At 40.9% G+C, this 19,193-nt stretch overlaps 2 protein-coding genes and 1 long non-coding RNA gene across 3 annotated transcripts; 1 reads left to right on the top strand and 2 right to left on the bottom strand.

Annotated features, from left to right (window-relative positions):
* Positions 1-4,970: 4,970 nt before the first annotated feature.
* On the bottom strand, positions 4,971-6,969 carry LOC117842315 (uncharacterized). The gene is made up of 4 exons (XM_034722713.2): positions 6,615-6,969; positions 5,776-5,934; positions 5,468-5,680; positions 4,971-5,353 (listed from the first exon to the last, which is right to left on the bottom strand). Exons 1-4 carry the CDS (start codon positions 6,834-6,836, stop codon positions 5,012-5,014), a joined length of 936 nt encoding a protein of 311 aa, XP_034578604.1. The 5' UTR covers positions 6,837-6,969; the 3' UTR covers positions 4,971-5,011.
* A 1,210-nt stretch (positions 6,970-8,179) lies between these two features.
* Positions 8,180-9,619, bottom strand: LOC117842314 (uncharacterized). The gene is made up of 2 exons (XM_034722712.2): positions 9,317-9,619; positions 8,180-9,232 (listed from the first exon to the last, which is right to left on the bottom strand). Exons 1-2 carry the CDS (start codon positions 9,558-9,560, stop codon positions 8,334-8,336), a joined length of 1,143 nt encoding a protein of 380 aa, XP_034578603.1. The 5' UTR covers positions 9,561-9,619; the 3' UTR covers positions 8,180-8,333.
* A 5,275-nt stretch (positions 9,620-14,894) lies between these two features.
* On the top strand, positions 14,895-17,469 carry LOC117843253 (uncharacterized). Its single transcript, XR_004637690.2, has 3 exons — positions 14,895-15,261; positions 15,345-15,470; positions 17,236-17,469. It is a non-coding gene; the product is annotated as an uncharacterized lncRNA (long non-coding RNA).
* The last annotated feature ends 1,724 nt before the right edge of the window (positions 17,470-19,193 follow it).

The following is a 19,193-nucleotide window of genomic DNA, read 5'->3' as shown; positions in this document are numbered from 1 at the left end:
AATGAATAAATTGCTGAAAAAAATGCAAAATTTTAAAGGTATTAGATTGGGAATGAGTAGGACTGGAATAGCAAATGAAATTATAGTCTTAATGGAATAGTTAATAGGATGGATTCCGAATAAGCATTGCCATGTGTCATGATTTAGAAGGCTCGAAAACTTGAAAACTTGATTGGGGTGTTGATGCTCTTTATTGCCAACGTTTTAGTGTTATTTAAGTGGTGTTTTTGGATTATTCTTATGCTAACCCGTCATTTGGCACGTGAAATAACTTTATTATTACATATGTGTTGTATTTTGCAGCATATTGTGTTTTAACGTGTGTTTTAACAGGACATACGACATAATTAGAGAGTTTGCATACGGAGCTCAATTCATAGTTGGACATGGATCGTTGAGGAAGGCTGACACGTGAAAGGGGAGGACTAGATGGGTTAGAAAGGGCTCGGGCCGATCGGCCTAGGACCCTCTAGGCGGATCGGCCTGGCCTATTCTAGGCCCCGTTAGTGCTCTCATTTCTTCAGCATGAAGTCTATGAAGATCCTAGGATTTTTCTAACGTGCATTTGTCCAGACTGAAGGACCATGTGAAGGAGGGAGAGAGGACAGCAAGGTGAAACCCACACATACACCATTCCACCGCTGCTACAAGGTCATGAACAGAGAAGATATTTGATCTACAAAATGTCAGCCAAGGCAAAGTTCAAGAGGAGAAGGAAACACCCCAAGCTGATCAGCTTGGTGGTGCTCAGGCCGATAGGCTAGGGTCCTCTAGTGCCCATTCGTCGCCCCTTTCTATCTGGTTGATCTCCAGAGCCTTCTTTACCCCCTTTGTGCGTCTGTGTAAGATTATGGAATAAAGTCTCTATTTTTCCTTAGGGTTGAAGTGAGATCTTGATTTGTAATTGTTGAACCATTTGTTGAGATCAGTTTGTTATCACATCCTTGTTGATGATGCTTTTATATGAAATGGCTAGCCAACATTACTTTTGGTTGCAATGCTACAATGATTGCATGCCTAGAACCATCAACATATTGTGTTCTTGTTCAATAGTTGATTACCCTCGTGTAGTAACACTTGCAAGTTATCCTAGATCCTTGGGATAAGCGCTACACCTATCTTGTTTACATCCATATCTCCATTTGCTTAGATTGATTAGCTCTTTTACACACTTAATCATATTTAAATAGAGCTTTCTAGTTATCTTAATTAGTGCTTAGTTAAGACTTGCATTCCACTTGTTCCACGGATTGATAAACCTTAGGGGAATACTCTAAGGAAAAAAGCTACAACTGATCCATGCGCTTGAGGTTCACGAACTGACGTGCTAACTGCCGCCAACATTGGGTGGCTATGGCTTTGCCTTGGTTTTTTTTAATATGATTTGGCTACGGATTGAAGTAGCAACACTTCATGATAGGGCCACATGAGGTAGACGAGAAGATGGGAGCAATGGATGCACATGTTGTATTCCAGTCATCAAGCTAGTAGCAGAGCTTGAGTGAAATCTCAAGATGGGACAGATGTATGCACTAATTTCGTCCAAATTTCATATAGAAACTCTATAAAGCTATATGTCCATATCTCGAGCTTTTTCACCATCTTGGAATGGTTATTTTGAGAAGGTTGTTTCTTGCACTCATTTGCCTTCTCTTTGCTCTTTAGCCTTGTCAAGTCTTTTATGAGCCTTTCCACTTCTTACTTGAGCTCTTCATTTTCTTTGCAATGAGATCATCATATGTTTCTACAACAAAATTATTGATACAAGTCTCATTGCAAAATGGTGAGCAAGATTTATCAATTAAAATAATGTAAGAAGTAGAGGCATCCTTTTTAGATTTATTTTGAAAAGGTGTGGATGCCTTGTTTGAGATAGTTTTAGCTTGTTCAAGAATCTCAATTTTCTTAGTTAGCTAATCATTTTGATCAATGACAGCATCAAACTTTTTAGCTAATTCTGATAAGCTAGCCAATTTTTCTTGAAGTTCCTTATCCTTAGAATTAGAAGTTTTGTTATAGATACCTCTTGGCTACAAACAAGATCTGCAAACTCATGAATAGAATGGGAGAAGTCATCATCACTTAATTACATCATCATCCGTACCTTTGGCCATCAGGAAAATGTGCGATGAGCTTGATGATGACAAGAAGGCACGTCGCTTGCGGTAGGTTTCTTCATCACTTGAGCTTGTAATATCAAACTCACCCCTTCCAATGCTTGTGAAATCCTTCTTCTTGCTTGTCATTTTCTCCTTCTTTCTTTCTTTTCTCTCTTTCTTTCTTTGCTTGTGTCTCTCTTCCATGAGTGGACAATATTCAAGTGTCCCTCCTCACAACAACCAAGATATTCCTTCTTCTTTTTCCAATTGTTCCATAGTGATGGGGACATCCTTGGAGTTGAGCTTCTTGAGTAGCTTGTTTGCTCCTTTTACAAGTTGCTTGATTTCTTCATCATTACAGGAATCACTACTCTTTGCTTATCATCCTCTTCATATTCCGTCTCATCATCACTCTCTTCTTCTTCATCACTTGAACTTGAAGCATCACTTGAGCTTGAGCTTTAATTTGGTACTTGCTCTTGAGTTTTTCTTTTATTTGGAAGATCCTTGCTTATCTTCACTTTTCTATTCCTTCTCCTTCTCCTTCTCTTCTTTGCTTGATGTACCAACATCTTAACTTGAGGGAGAAAGGTCTTTGCCAATCTTCATGGATAGCTCATGAACAATGATCTTGTTCAAAATATTTGTTGGCTTCAATTTGTTCATTCTTCAAACAAGTGGAAGTAGGTGACGATGGAGGTGTACTTATCATTAAGAAGAATATGGATGATCTTTCTTGTGACATCCGCATCGGTTAGCTTGGTCAAACATATTGCATTTAGCTCATTGACAATAACATTCAAGCGCGAGTACAGGTCATTAGCTATACTTTTGCTCTCTAACGTCACTTGTGCTGTTGTGGATCTCCATGAGCGTGGTCCAAATTTCGTGTGTACTTTGAAGCTCATAGACTGTATTGAAGACATCAATGCTAAAAGATTCAAAAATAGAATTTCAAGCAATAGCTCATGGACAATGCGAAAGAGAAATGAGGTAGAGAAAGTAAACTCCTAGCATAGCAACATGGTGATTTTTTCCGAGGTATCGAAAAGTAGAGCTTTCCACTAGTGCTCCTTGTTTGAGCCGCTCTCAAGGAATGCCCGTGCAAGGGCAAAAGCTTCCTAATCAAATAACTCCGTAGGATAGCCGATGGGCCTTCCATATGCGCAAGTGGGTCTTCGCCTAGCCTCTCTCAGATGCTCCTTGCCGCTCTTCACTTGGTAGAGCTTCGGCAAAACACCAAGGCCTCTCCTCCCTTTCACAAGCACCGACGGCAACTCCACAAATGCGGTTGGAGGGTCTCGCAAGACTTACAATCCTTGTATTTATAACTTTTGGTGAGCGCAAGCACTGATAACAAGGAGGTGTGCAAACCTCACCTAACTCTAGGCTAATCCCTAAAGCAATGCACTAATAGGCCTAAATTAGCACTAATCAAGACCTAAGCCCTATACTAATTGCTTTAATCTTCTCTTTAGCACTTTGGTGGATAGAGCACTTGTGTATGTGTGGAAACCAAGCCTATAGCTTTTCCAAGCTCTAACCCCCTTGAAATGGCCGGACAAAGAGGTATTTATAGCCCTCAAGCCAAGAAACTAGTCGTTGCTCCAACGGTCAAAAAAAAATAACCACAGACTTATACTATGACCTCTTCATAGCCATCATCGTATCGTACTATGATCACCGATTGATCCTATGCTCCAAGTACTGTAGTCACCATATCATTTGATGTATGCATAAAAACTTCCAGAGCTGAATTTGAGCCGATGCCGAGCTGAGCCGATCACACCGATTCATCCTATGATTGTGCCTGTGATCACGTATCATCCTATGATACATGTTAATTTCATACCAAGCCAATCACCGATTCATCCTATGCTCTTTTCATGGCCGTCACCGTATCATCCTATGATGCATGTTAACTTCAAACCGAGCTGACCACCAATTGATGCTCCCTTCATGGCCATCACCGTATCATCCTATGATCACCGATTGATATTATGATTATGCGATTGTGATCACCGTATCATACTGTGATATGAGATTGGGAGGAATCTTCACCATTTTGCTTCAGTTCTTCGTGTCTTTGTCCCAGCTTATCTTTTATAATGTTTTCAGTTGCTTTAAGGTCTTCTAGGATCTTGTACATGTTCTCTTGACCTTTGTTTGATGTGTTTGATCACCCAAATCCATCATTGCCTTGCATTCATGTGACTATATCTTATATACTTGCAAATGTTAGAGCGTCTCTAACAGTCATCCAATAAATGTTTCCCAATAACTAGTTAATTGGAACATCCCAATATCCATTCCTTGTTATTGGGATAATCTCGTCCCAATCCAACTACCGTATCGGGAGAGTTAAAACTTCTCCATTATTTGGGGAGAGTTGGGGAGAATTATTGGGTTGTCCCAATAATTATTGGGGAAAGGTAAAGGGAGTCTGCTGAAGCATTATTTTTTCACCAACTCCTCCAATATAGTAGTTGGATTGGGGAATGAGGAACTGCTGGAGATACTCTTAGTCCCATAGGTTAGTGTTGGCACACCATCCCCAAAATCACTAATGGTCTAGTTAGGACCATTTTCCTTACAATGGGACTATACAAGAGCAGAGAAGCTGTAGAAGGGTGTATCAAATATTCAGAACGCTGAACAAGGCTTCTCCTTCCTCTAGCTACTCTTTATCTTCTTCCCCTGCCTCTTTGCTGTTCTTCCTCTCCTAGTCTCCATTGATGTATCCCTAATCTCTTCTCCGATCCCTCTGCTTTGCTACCTACCCTGTACTTGTTGTGCTTGCAAGGGAGCTGGCGAGATCTGTTACTAACAACGTTGCTATAAAACCAGATGATGACAGCATTAATAGAAAGCTGTAGTAAAACAAATTTGCATTCACATTTAGTCCGCAATGTTCATGATGCTAAAACCATATACAATGTAACTGCATTATACAAAGAATGGATGGTGAAAGAAGCCACCAAAGTTCCAGTTCGACAATAGGTTAACCCTAGATTACACCCAATGACAAACAGCTGAATGAAACCTTTACCGGAGAGGTGTGCTACACTGAAGGCAAGTGAACTCATCACGACAGCGTCCCGCCATTTCACGGAAGAAGACAGGGCTGTTAGAAGGAACCCGCGGTAGATGATTTCTTCAGACAGTGGAGCAACAACACAGTATAGAAAGAAACACAGTAGCTTAGAGGTTGGACTGTCAGAAAGGATTCCTTTTAATATAGGATCATATGCATCCTGCCAGATTTCAAATTGAATGAACGAAGAATTAGGGCCCTAAAAACGGAACTGTGATAGCTTGGTTGAGGAAGATCGATGTGCAGTATTAAGTGGAATAATGTGCCATCTGACCTCAGGTCCTACCACCTTGTCAGGTAAGATGGATGTGATCCATACCAAGGTCATCATAATGGTGAAGCCTATTACGGTTTCTTTTACCCAATTACGTGTAGAAACCTTACTGGCAAAGAAAGCCTGAACATCATTGCCTGGCATTGAACTGTACTGAAGTAGTGCTAAGGCCAAAGAGAGCTCCGCAAATTGAAGCATGACTGTGGAAATAACCTGCATTGACAGAGTATGTCATTGTCTTGTCCATAGAAAAAAAAATGCAACTCAGGTGAATCAGAATGATTAGTTAACAGAGACTTGTGACCTACTGTTGTCATTGGGTCGAGTGAGGAGCATTTTAGCACTTTGGCCACTACACCAAGCCCTCCAAAGCTCAAGGGGATATGCAAGATGAAGAAATATCCTGCATATATTCTCCATATATCATCAACCTCCCATGGTACAACAGGGGAAAGAACAGAAAAGTCCTGTTTGTCAATACAAAACACCAAATCAGAACTGAAAACTAGGTCGCCATCATGGAGAATTGTAAGGAGATATATATCAACAAGATCCCAATCATCAAGACAAGACAAAAAGAAGGATATATCATAACTAATTCTGGTCAGCATATAGCTGGTGGCCTAATGCACAAGAGCACAAAATTTGATAGTATCTCCTCTGTATATGTATTATTCATGTGACCATCCACATTATACCCAATACTAAATTGTACCTACACCTCACTTCCACTGAGAACCTGAGGACAGCGAAACATGATGGTTTTACTCATAACAGAAAAATGGAAATAGTAATAAGGCATTTCCATATATTCCTAAACCTGCACCAAATCTCACTGTGTGTTGAGATATTGTGGTCTACCTATAGCAGCCTCACAGTCCAGAGGAAGAATTTAAGTTGCATCAAAATCTTTGAAAGTAGCTACTGTACTAGCCAATACCAAATAAGATAGTCGGGAAATCCAAAATATTGAGTAGGACATTCTCCCATTCACAATGAGCTTGGCAAATAGGAAACGAAGGGTTAAATAATTGGAGCAATTTGTAAGCTTGCTATCGGAATCAAACGCTAAGCAACTAGCGGTGAAGAAAATAAGCTTCTTCCTAAGACTGAAACAGAACGTGCTGTTAATTCAGTGAGAAGTTACGTCGAACAGGTGACGGGCTCTGCCCTCTCCACCATCGCCGGGATCGGGATCGGGAGACGGAGAGCAGGCGCAGCTGAGAGTGGAGGAGGAAGAGCGCAGCTGTAGCTCGGTCAAATCTTCTGGTTTAGCCGTGCGGAGACCAGGCAGAGGTCCTCGGCCTCTGCTTCGGGCTCTCAGGAATGGAAGCGGACGGGAAGCTGCGGCTGACGCAACGATGAGCATCCTCAAGGTAGCGCCAGTAGTCCACAGAGTGCCGTTGGACCCCGGAGCGCCTGATCTATATGTGGGCCCAGCCTTGTGAGGCCCAGAAGGACCTTCCTACTCGTGAAGTCATGTGGGCTTGGCGAGCGAGGCCTTTCAAGCTCACCAGCAGCGCTGGAGCCCTCTCAAAGAAAAACAAAACAGCGCTCCGAGCGAGGCAGCGAGTCAACGGTAAGGGGGGCAGAAACAATTTCTTTTTAACAAGTCAAGGTTGGCTCGTTCATTTAACATGAACATATTCATCTACTACAATATCTTAGACGCAACCAGAAGTACACTGCCTAAAGATCGAGAAAGCAACTTACTCGTCCAAGTAGATGAGCCACCTTACATGAACAAATGAAAATGTAGCTTTAGCCAATAATTCATATTTAATCCCAATGATTATAAAAGTATTGTTTGAGAAAAATCTTCTAATATGATTTTTATTGCTGGAAATAGAAGTTTCTTGTAATGTTTTCTCTTTTTTTTTATGGAAATAGACATAGACGCTCACATATATGCATGTACACTTATCCTATTAATACACGCACGTAATCATACTCTATGAGCACCTTCAAGAGATTGAACTGGCATATCTCGAGATTGATAAAGTTACCGCTAGCACTTTGCTATTGATGGGCACATCGACTACCACCGAAAGAATAGCGCCAGTTAATTACTGGAATGCGAGCACAAAAACATGGATGATACCACATATTGTTGGTGCAACATAGATTTTTCTTAGAGCAAGTACATTGCTACACCTCAACAGTCTTATAGGTCGTCTAACACAATGCTGTGTATGATTTTTGCTGATGTGGAGGAGGATGAGGAGGGAGAGAATGAGGTCGTTGTTTCACGCAACAACTACCTCATAAGCTAAATTTTTAGACTACGAGATGATTACTTCACCATTGTATGAGTTGTGGTTGTTGTGCAACTCATAATATTTATTTTTTCTATGCACAAATTAAGAAAAATAGGATTACTACGAGACAACTTAAAAAGACAACCTATTGTATAGGAATTTTGTCAAGTTATCTAAAAATTACATATTAAATATGAGACCGCCAATTAAACAACACTAATATACTTACCTTTGTAGAACAAGACTTTCCCTTCTTTAAGCTCAACATCTAGCCCATACCTAATTTACTTTTGCCAAAACTTCCCCAAAACATGGGATAACCCAACTATGCAAGCCTCCGTAAAAGACGATCTGCGGTTGACTTCTTCGCACTCACTGGTTCAAATATATGAAAAGACAATATTTGGTTCAACATGTGCACCCTCTTAGTGCTGGTCTGCTGGATCATCTGGCGTGCATAAAGAATTAGGACCAAGCCAAATTTGAGTGCGGCAACTTGGTCACACTTTTTTTAATTTGTTCAAAGCAGAATAATACCATGAGAAGTGTAACTAACATTTAACAAGTACAATTTTTGATAGCATGGCCCTTTACCCCGCCACTTACATTTAACAAGCATGGAAGCGCGGTGGCCATGGCAGCTGGTATGGATAAGCCGCAGCCGGGCTTTTGCTCCCTATCCTCGTGCGTTCGACGCTCATGGTCTCAAGCTCAACGGAGACCAGGCACCTCTCCTCCTTTGAGGCCAGAGTGACACAACGGCCACTGGCCGTAACAATGTTTGCGGCTACATTGCCGAAGTACTCCTTGCGCCCTGCAGGAAACCAAGAGGTGGCCATGGCGAAATTTACTTGCTTCTCAAGCATCCAGTCGCTGCTGCCATCATTCCAATAACTCCTAGAGAAGACCTTCAGGTAGGCTCCCTCCAAACAGGCAATGCGCACCTTGTCATCCATCCCATCGACAACCCGGAATGCTGAAAAATCGACAAACAAGTTCGAGATGTGTTCCGGAAGATTGAAGAGTGAGATTTGTGTGCTCCAATGGGCACAAATTAGCCGTTGGGGCTTCTCATCTCTAACCCACCAAAACGAAGCGTTGACAGCGCACCCTACAAACTGCAGTGCTTCTTTGCCTTGAACACTAAGGTGGAGGCTAGCAATGGCAGAACTTCGTCGGCCGACACGCCATCGCCAGATGCTGCGCCGGCCTCTACCGAAGACACATGCCCGGACTGTGCCAACCTTGCCGGACACCCCTGTGTAACTTTGGTAGAGCACGCAGGCTATGCCAAAGTCTGATGTCCGGTTCCCGAATACATTCAAGAAGACGCCGAGGCACTCATGATGCTTCATCTCCTTAGGACAGGGTACAACTTGGTAGAAACGCGTCAAGGGCTCGCAGACAACAAGGTCAGGGAAGCAATGGCGCATCCACCCACTCTTCTTTCTAGCGAGGAGGAGGAGGCTGCGCCTGCTGTCGACAAGCTTCCATGACTTGCTGCCGCCTGCGGGGAGGAAATCAAGGGAGAAGTGGCGGCGATCGACGGAATCGATTACCTGTGAGGAGGGGACAAATACAGGGCTGCTACCTGACAGCGGCTGCGGATTATGGTAATATCCCGCAATAGGGTGTGGATGCTGCTGGTGCAGGCGGCCAGTAAGGATGCGGCGCCACCGCCTGCACGCGGCTGCGGCACGGATGATCCACAGAGGCGAGGTGAGGTGGAGGAGAATAAGCTCAAGGAGCTTGTCGGGGACGTCGTTCACGGTCGTCGGCCTTGCCGGTGACTTCTTCCTCAGGGCCATCTTGCTCTTTGGTTTCTCCTCCGCCATGAGAGGCCTGAGATATCAGCCTATGAACTATATTGTTTTCCCAATGGATTACGTGTAGCTGCAACGCTTTATAGCTCATTATCTTCTTCATACCGTTGACTTTAGGAAGATTTCGCACATGTCCACAAGCTGGAGTGGCGTGCCCGCCAAGTTGTTGCTATATATTCTGACTCGATAACTGTTTACATATTCAACAATCTTTGATGAAGAAGTGGGTGCGTTCTTGGTTTTGTCCTATTACATGCTAACGTCAATAAAAGGTACCTCTGCGTTCAGGAGCAGAAAGAAACAGTAATGTTTTCTTGGAAGGACGAAGATTTCAGACTATCAGGCATCCTCGAGAAAGCAGGAGCAGAAAGAAACAGTAATGTTTTCTTAGGAAAGGAACACAATAAATTGTTGTTCACCCCCAAATAGCAAAGACTACAAAAAGATGTGCCAATTTTACTGTAACGACAAAAGTTTACATTATTGATGGTCTGTAAATACCAAATTGACACCTCTCATCAGGTTCCCTCGACTGAGCAGATGTCACCTGCTCTTTCAGCCCTTCCTGCCCTGAGAACATTGTGAAGGCCCTGCAATTGTGCTCTTCTGATGGTACTCCATTCTCCTGAAGAACCCGTCAACTGGTGAAACTTCTGCTGGTAGTGGTGTTTCGTTCTTCAGGACCTTGACTGCAAACTCGACGCACGAGTCTGGCACGGAGACACCACAGAGTGAACAGAGTGATTCCAGAGCAGATTCTGCTGTCAAAGTATCAAACTTTTCAGCCCCGTTGTTTAGATCCAAGCCTGGAATTATTGCAGGGTCAAACTTAGTACACCTCTTCTCTCTGTCTTGGTACAGACTGATAACATCAGTTGTGGCCATGAGATCATCGGCAACTGCACCTTTGCTCTTCGTGAAACCAAGAAAAGTGTTGTTCATGAGGATGGCAGCCTGCTCGAGGGAGATTTCACTTGGGCCATTGCTCCCTTTCACTTCAGATGATATACTAGCAGACGATGAATCAGATTTGGGCCTGCTAAGATGTTCAATAGCATTTGTTTGTGCTGCACGGCCCATGGACTGGGTACTAGCATCATCTTCACCTCCAACATGTTTCTTTCCCTTAGCCGCCCTATTGTTCACACGCCATGATTTGGTGGCTCGACGAGTTCTTTTCATATTCTTTGAACCAACACCCCGATCATTCCGACGCACTCTTCTTGCCACGTTTCTGGATTTTAAAGCCGCAAGCTGTTGTATCCAAGGTTCAGAACTCTTTACCCTTTGTCGGGCTGAACGCTTTCCCCGTTTCGTAGAGTGCATAATCTTGGTGATGTCTATTTTTGCTCCCAGTGAGTTAACATCTGTAATTTCCATATCCCACTCTTCTTGTTTCTGCTTGTCTGATTTCTCGCTCAAAATGCAGTCTACGGTTTCTTGCCTCACCCGCTGTGACGAGCATCTTGGAGCTGCCTTAACCAATTTGTTTGCTGATTCTACGGGCCTGCAAGATATTTTCGTGGCTGAAGTTTGTTTTGCCTCACGTTCAGAACCTTTCACTGCTCCTGCCATTAAAAAAAAAAGTAAACCAGCCCTTAATAAGTCACATGCAGAAAAGTATGTTGACAAAATCGGATTCATGTAAATTATATTGCAGACAATAGACATGAGACAGAACTACCTGTGGCAGTAATCGAGCTTAAACATAGATAAGAAATGCATAATTTTTTTATCAGATAAACATGTTATTACCCTCTTCTTCACAAACAGAAACAAACTATATTTTCACAATTGAAGAGATGTAGACACATGATACCATGGGATAGAAAAGAGTTAAAGATGGCATAGGCTAGTAGATCTGGGTTCTTGCAGTAGAAACCTACTAACCTCCTGTGTTGAATTTTGCCATGAAAGTCATTCCCCAATCGTTTCGAATCTTCATTCTTCTTTCTTTTCAGCAGCTTAAACCTTCACTATAAAAGTAAATGAAGTGATATAATAGAATGAAAGGGGAAATTAAATGAGAAAACAGTACAAGAAACTTCTATTTCCGGCAACAAAAATTCATTTTAGAAGATTTTTCTCAAACAATACTTCTACAATTATTGAGGTTAAATATGAATTATTTACCAAAGCTACAATTTGCAGATGCTGTCGATACAGAAACATGACATAATTTTGTCGTTAAAGGAAGTAGTATTGCAGAACATATATAAAAGTAAAACAAGCGATGTATTTAATAAAATGAAAATAAATAGGAAATTAAATTAGAAAACAATACAAGAAACTTCTATTTCCATCCACAAAAATTCATACATGAATATGTTTTGAAACAACACTTTTACCGCCATTGAGTTCTATAAATATAGCAAAAATATTAACTATTTTGCCAAAGCTACATTTTGCAGATACAGTCAATGCAGAAACATGACACATTTTTTCACTAAATGGAGTAGTGATTTGACAGAACAGTATATTTAATGGAAATGTATGAAACATGCAGATAGTACTCAATATTATAGACAGAAACTAATTTTATTGTCATTGCTGGAAAATTCATCAGACATCAATTGCAGATTAATTCAATAGGTAGCTATAAAAGAAAACAATGACAATAATAATAACTAAATATCAAAATAACTCAATTGGAAATAGCTTTTCTCCGTGGCTGGCTATAAGGGCAAAGAGTGTACTATTTGCTGAATAGCATGGACATATATAATTTTCGTCATCATCATTGTGTATGCTTCGGTCACAGTTGCATCTAATTTCCACTATCATATAAATGCCATGATTATGCTAACTAACATTTTTAAAGTTTTCATAAGCAAGATGATTATGCCAATGATATCGTAGTAACTGGTAAAAGAATGTAGTCATAAGAACATTGCTGACAAGGAAATACAGATTAACAAAACTATAAGAAAACGCTGGCAATTATCAGATACCAATTTAGTTGATGAGTTGCATGTTTCGAATTAGACAGAAACAACAATGCACAAAAGCATTACAACTTGTGCAGAAAAAGGAAATAATTCCTTCAAAGTGATGGGAAATACCCCAATAAACATGCTTGTTGTGCACATTCAATTCAAGCAGGGCTCTTGAACTTCAGAAATCATGATGACATCATATTGCTAGCCTGGCGCACAAGATCATTAACCCCTCCTGTCCTCACCTCTCAACCACACATGAGGTGTCAGTGTATGGAATAGAAATGGACCCACACACTCACCGGACAAAAAAAAAAGAAGCGGACACATCTCTTTTAATTTCCCCAAGTTAGCATCTCTCACTCATCTCTCCTCCCAATATAGCACCTACCGCATAAATCCCCGCCCCCCACCCCCCCCCCCCCAACGCGCGGAGAGTATACTGCTCAAAGGTTGGTAGTTCCCACTAGCACCATCTCCAACCCTCCCAAACCGCTTGTGGTCCTGTTGCTAGTAATAAACGCTACCAATAATACATGAAAAAGAGAAGAAATTGTCACTTACCAAATGGATGCGCTGATATATATCAGAGCAATAATGGTCAAGTTCCGAATGAGGCCATGGAGGATGCCGTAGTGATGAGCCCTAGATGCGCAAACTTACGAATTGGATTCCTTAAGGATGAAGGAATAAAGGATTAAGTGCTAGAACTCAATATTTGATTGGATTCGTAAAGCAGATGAAATGTCAAGGGATTTGAAGAAAAGGCTTTAGCTACAAGAGGATGGGGAATTCCCTTTTCTTATAGCCCTAGGCAACAATTTATTATGGAGATGAGATTGCATCCATGTAATAAATTTAGAAATAGGGGTGCTTATGTAAATTGCCAGCCAGTTGGTGGCATATCTTCTACTGATAGAAAAGTTGCTTTGTAACGTCACGACACACCATCCCATGTTACATGTGTTACATGGTCCCCACCGACCTATCCTTCAGCATTGTTATATCTCTTAGGAAACATAAGGTTTTTTCTGAGACATATTTATATATTATGTTGCATGGCTAGTTGAACAACTATAACACTATTATCCCATCTGGGGCATAATTAGGGCCAGTAGAGATTGGATACACTACTATCTATGCTAGCATCACAACCGGCATGGATAACCAACACATCTATGTGGTTCAGTTCCTGACATCCTATTAGGGTTAGGATTCAGCATGGATGAGAGTTTCTATAGTAGTGAGAAGTATAGTCTTGATGCCTCAAATGCACAAGATTTGTAAATCTCAGGCTCATCATGCAGTTGTGGCTTTTCCCTAAGAGTATTCTTTCAAACTTTATTGAATCCAAAGAACAAGCAGAGTGCTATTTTTTCACTCTATACTAATTCTCCTAAGAAAACTAAGCAAAAGGGATTTATGTGTCTAATCTTATGAAAGAAGTAATAAAACTAATACTAATAATGATTGTGAACAAGATAGATGAAACTCTATTCCAAAGGATTAGGTTCAGTCGCATATATGCTTCCACCACATACACAAACTTGTTATTAGCATTATGTACCGGCTATGCATTCACAAGGCCTTTTCCCTCCCACAAGGTATCATCACACGAGGGTAATTAATGATCTCACTCATGTACTATGGCGATGCATCCATAGAGATTAAGCAAACCACCATGACTCATTAACCCTACTAAGATTTGTATGATTATCGTAAATATATGGAATAACCATGCATTGATAAAAAAAACCACACTAGCATAAAAGATCGGAATCATAAGCGTGGCAGTTGCATATCAAGATCGTCCTTCAATTTAGGGATGAAAGGAGAATTTACCCCCATGATCTTATGCATACTATCCACATTAGGATGAACAAACTTTGAAGAATGTTGTCACATAAGATGTAGGTGAGGGGATGTTAGAACCCCGTGGGTGAATCGGCCTAGATCCTTGTGTTGATCAGCACAAGGTGGTTCTCCACCTTCCCGAAGCTGCTGGTGTTAGTCCTCATGTTGATTATTGGTATTTCTTAGTCTAGTAGATAAATCTCCAATCGTACGGATACCAATGTAGCTTTCACCTAAGAATATTCTATAATATTGATTTACATGAGGAAGGAGAAGTGTACTAATCCTAAGCTAATTTGTTCAGCTGGAATGGGGTGAAGATGAAGAGAAGAGAAATAGAAAGAATATAGGAGTAGCGAGGGTACTTAAATAGGAGCCTTGATTCCCCTGATTAACTAAATGACCAAAACCTTACTTGCGCTGTCTACTTCGGGGGCAAACTGTAACACCCCAAAAACGTAAAGTGTAAACTTACACTTGCAAGTCGGAAAATCTACATGGTTGACCGGCTATTGTAAAGCAAGGCCAAAAGTTGACTTTTTCATGCGTTGCTCGGATTCACGATCGGACAGCGCAGATGCGTAGCTCTTGTCGAACAAAATCTGTTTGACTACCCATATGCATTGTTTGGATTTAGATCAAAGAGTTACATTTGTTTTTTCACCAAGTTTGATGGCGCTACAGTAATTCGCGTGAACAGTAACAGGCCCTTGATGGTTCTGTCCGTTTCCAATTCACGTACGTGCCCCCCTCAGCCGCACCTTTCTTTTTCCTGTCGCCTCCCCTGGACAACATCCCCGCCTAAACACTTTGTGCCGTCCTCCCTATCCATGGCCGCATAGAGATCATTAGGGAGACAGAGAATGAAGAAGAGAAGAGGAGAGGAGAGATTAGAGGGAGGGGTGTTGGTGTCTCTCCTACTGGTGAGTTTTCTCGTCTACCTTCTGGCGTCGATTTGATCTCACCTCCCCCCTGATTTGGTTGTTGCTGCTGCCATGGGAACAAGAAGGGGAAGGGGAAGGCAGCAAGGGGAACAAGCAAAACGGAACGAGATTGAGGAGTGGATCACGAAGATGTGCTAGATCGCCGTGTGCTCGTTGTTCCCTTCGTTGTTGTTCACGGCAAACCCTAGGTGAGGCCTTAATCATCTGTAGAATATGCAAATTACATGTTCTTAGTCGTAGTAGCTTGTGCTAGATATCGTTTAGAGGTGAGGATTCATTGGGGGTTGTTGAATTGATCAAGTTCTGGACGCCCAGGATTTTTCAGATTGCAGTTGGTTGATCAAGTGATATCTCGAATTTGTTTAGGCCCTGTAAATTAGGGAAAAATTCATATTGATTGAGAGGACTTTATAAGTATACTTCGAGCTCAAGAATTGCAATTTTAGACCTGGTTATTTAGGAGATATGGTGTGTTCTTGAAGGCTATCTGTTTCTGTGAATATTCAGAATAGTTTTAGATCTATTCAGTTTTGGACCATCTTAGTGTCTGATTTTCTCTGGGGAATAGTTGGAAAAGTTTTAGATAATTCCTCTATCATTCTTTGGAGAGTCTGATGAACCTTTTTTCCCCAGTAGTTTTTGAGATATCGTTGCTGCAAGTTGACTGCTGGAAAAGGCAGCATTCTCTGACAGTACTATGTATTTCATAGTCTTAGGCACCCTTTCAGTAGACAATGGTTTACAAAATCATACTAGTGATGTATTGTTTTTCACAAGTTTTCCATCCATGAATGGTACAAATTTTTCCAACTAGTATAACTGCAGATATGATTTTTCTAAGTTTGCCTATCCTGCTTGGTTGTGAGAACAAGTCAGCCCTGTTTGGAGAGGTTTAGGTTGCCTTAATGACCAAAATTATTTATCTGTTGCACAGAAAGTTGTGGTTCTCCTTCTATAGGTTTCAAAAATGTATTTGTTTGCTATAGTTTCTATTTTGTATTAAAATATACAAACAATATAAGCTATGCTGCTCTTGTGCGATGAATGTGAGATGTACTATCTTGTTTGCGTGTTTGATAGTTCAGATCCTAGGATCATTTTACCTAAGGCTTTTATATATACTCTTTTGAGGCTGTATTCTGAGATTATTTTATCAAAACAGGTGGTAGTGCTTTGGATTAGACTAGAAAGGTCATCGCCTTTGATTGGAGGCACGTCACTGTAGCGGTGGTCTACTATTGTTTTGGCTTGTTATTTTTATTACCTCCACTTTAAATTCAAAACCAAGATACTCTAAATATGAGCTGAACACATGCTGCTTTCATTCATGTTTAAGCATATTACTCAATTGTCTTATATGTTGGTATTTTTCTCATATGAGAACAAAGTTGACATTTGAGTTGATAATTTTTATCACAATGCATCACATCATGTGCATTTTCATCTCATATGCATTTGAAGAAGATCACAATCATATAGTTGTGATTGTACCGGTACACATCATGCATTGCCCGAGGAGGGGTGCGATGTAAAAGAAGTCATGACATTGCATCCATATGCATAGATATATTGTTTTGATTATTGAATATTTTAAAGTTGCATTGGAAGTTGTCATGAGAAGTGGTGCTTTCCGGTGGTGGTTTGTATTACAATATGACTTGCAGAAATATGAAGGTAATGTTGTTTTACATTGCATTCATGAAAGATACTTCAACATTTATATGTTGTGATGGATATGAAGATGGAAAGATTATATGTCTTTGGATATGAAACTATACCCGGCGTGTTGATCTTTATGAGAAGCATAACTTTTCTATTAATGCTATGATCTACCATATGATAGAAAAGTTCTATATTAAACTTGATGCTTAATCCACTTGTGATTTAAATAACTTGTGAAAACAAGTTGCTTGCTTAGATTTTAAAATCTCACCCTTGCTTTACTCTTTACAGGTAGTCAAGGCATGTCATGATGGGATGGGAAGTAGAAGCACATTTCACTAACCATATTTCCACTTAAAATTTTGTGTTGTAGCCATATTTAAAGTTTAGTTCATAAAGTCCTTTGTTTATTTTTTTAACTGTGTGACAATTGTTTAAGCTTATATGCTTCTTTCTTGGTGCTTGTTTGGATAATGTTATAAATGATTCTTTGCTTTATATATCATTTATCACTATTATTGCTTTCGTGTTACTCCATTTATAAACGTGATGATGCTGAATTTCTTGTTGGATTCAATCGTAGATTGTGTAGTTTAGTGGCATTCCTAGAATTGGTGGCCTGGGGTGTTACACAAACTCACCTTCGGAAAGGGATGAGAAGGGAGCTGACTCACTATACCACTTTCTCCTACAAGCTTCTAGCCACACTCATGTGGTGGACTATGTAGGTCGGATAAGATTGTGCCGTCTACCACAACAATCCATGAGGCTGGGCATATTCCAAAGGCAATCACCAGCCTAGGCACCATGCCTACACTATTGATCACTACCCTACTCTATGCGAGAGCAAAGCACCCTACTACCTAAGTAGCGAATGAGGAACCCATAGACAGAATAAGTAAGCAAATAATGCTCAATTAATCAGGAAGGACAAGAGTTATTAGACAAGACCTAGATGTAGTCACTCGAAGAGGAGCTACATCTGCCAAGGTACAAAGTGGAAGAGTAGCTTATTTGGAGGTTTAAACATTTAAATTATTGGCTTTGGTAAGAATTTAAAACCACTGAGTAGATGTGAAGTTGAGGGTTTTTAATTTGAGCTTAGAATAAAATTCTCCAAGCAGCACTTGATCAGGAAAGGAAGAAACACTTCTATCTTGTTATATCACATGAACCAATAACTTAGGCAAGATCATCCTAATGAATAATAATCCCACAAGCATGGAGTACCAATTAAGGAATAAAATTTAGGCAAGCTATAATGTGAAGGACCAAGCTATACTCAAGTTATCTCCCTAGTTGTTGGCGCTCGTTAACGATACCATTTTACCCATGTTTATCTTCAATATTGGCATACAAATGAAACCATTATCATTGATCATACCTAATGACCATATTTACATATACCTTGTGTTTAGGAGCATATAGTGTTTTTTAGGAAAATGGCTCAATTTGGGCCATATATATTCAAGGTCCGAAACCAATGTCAATCCCAAAAGGAATGAAGATAAGAAGGCCTAGACTTTGGACAATTTCAGAGGCCACAAACAGCAGCAATCTTGTGCAATCCATATTTCCCACATCCGAACTCCGACGATTGAGGCAACTTTATTGTCTAAACTGCATAGCTCGAAAAGATCTACAACTTTCATATGGACACCCTGAACATTTGAAGCCCACAGGGGGCTAAGCTAATCGGCTTAAGGAGGCCCAAGTCGATCGGGCCGACCCGTTTCTTCGCCCGATGATGCTCAGCTTTGACCCACGATCATTCCAGAAGACTTAGGGATAAGTTCCTGAAGATTAGGCAAGTTGATCTTAGGATTAAGATGAAAGCAAGCAGAAGATTTGGAAGGTTATCAAGAACCATTCTTATTCTGGGGATATCGATGAGCTAGGCCCACACGCAAGTGAAAATAAGACCCCAAAGGATCAGAGAAGACTTGGGCATGAAGGAGGGCACGAGAGGTCAAAAGGAAGGGCAAAGCCAATCGGCTTGGACCCACCTAATCTGATCAGCTTAAGGCTTTCCTTCGCCCCCTCGACTTCCCTTTCGGACTATGGCCTCCTCTAGGTATGAATACACCGATCCTTGATGAACCAATAATCCATTCGAAGCAGAAGCTGAGAAACTTGTGGGACAACCATCTACAAAGATCTATGGACCATACAGTTGTTTGGAGTCTAGCTCATGCATGCTAGGCTCTAGCAGGCTGTTGACAATCCTTATAACCAAATTCAACCGTCAA

The sequence above is a fragment of the Setaria viridis genome, chromosome 2, assembly GCF_005286985.2.
Source record: "Setaria viridis chromosome 2, Setaria_viridis_v4.0, whole genome shotgun sequence".
Taxonomy (NCBI): domain Eukaryota; kingdom Viridiplantae; phylum Streptophyta; class Magnoliopsida; order Poales; family Poaceae; genus Setaria; species Setaria viridis.
This window is presented reverse-complemented; position numbering and strand designations above follow the sequence as displayed.

Coding starts and splice junctions, on each gene's coding strand:
- LOC117842315 (XM_034722713.2), bottom strand. CDS start 6,836: ATGCTCATCGTTGCGTCAGCCGCAGCTTCCCGTCCGCTTCCATTCCTG. Junction 5,935..6,614: donor GAGCCCGTCACCTGTTCGAC/GTAACTTCTCAC, acceptor ATTGACAAACAG/GACTTTTCTGTTCTTTCCCC. Junction 5,354..5,467: donor ACAAGGTGGTAGGACCTGAG/GTCAGATGGCAC, acceptor GAAATCTGGCAG/GATGCATATGATCCTATATT.
- LOC117842314 (XM_034722712.2), bottom strand. CDS start 9,560: ATGGCGGAGGAGAAACCAAAGAGCAAGATGGCCCTGAGGAAGAAGTCA. Junction 9,233..9,316: donor TAATCCGCAGCCGCTGTCAG/GTAGCAGCCCTG, acceptor TCCTCCCCGCAG/GCGGCAGCAAGTCATGGAAG.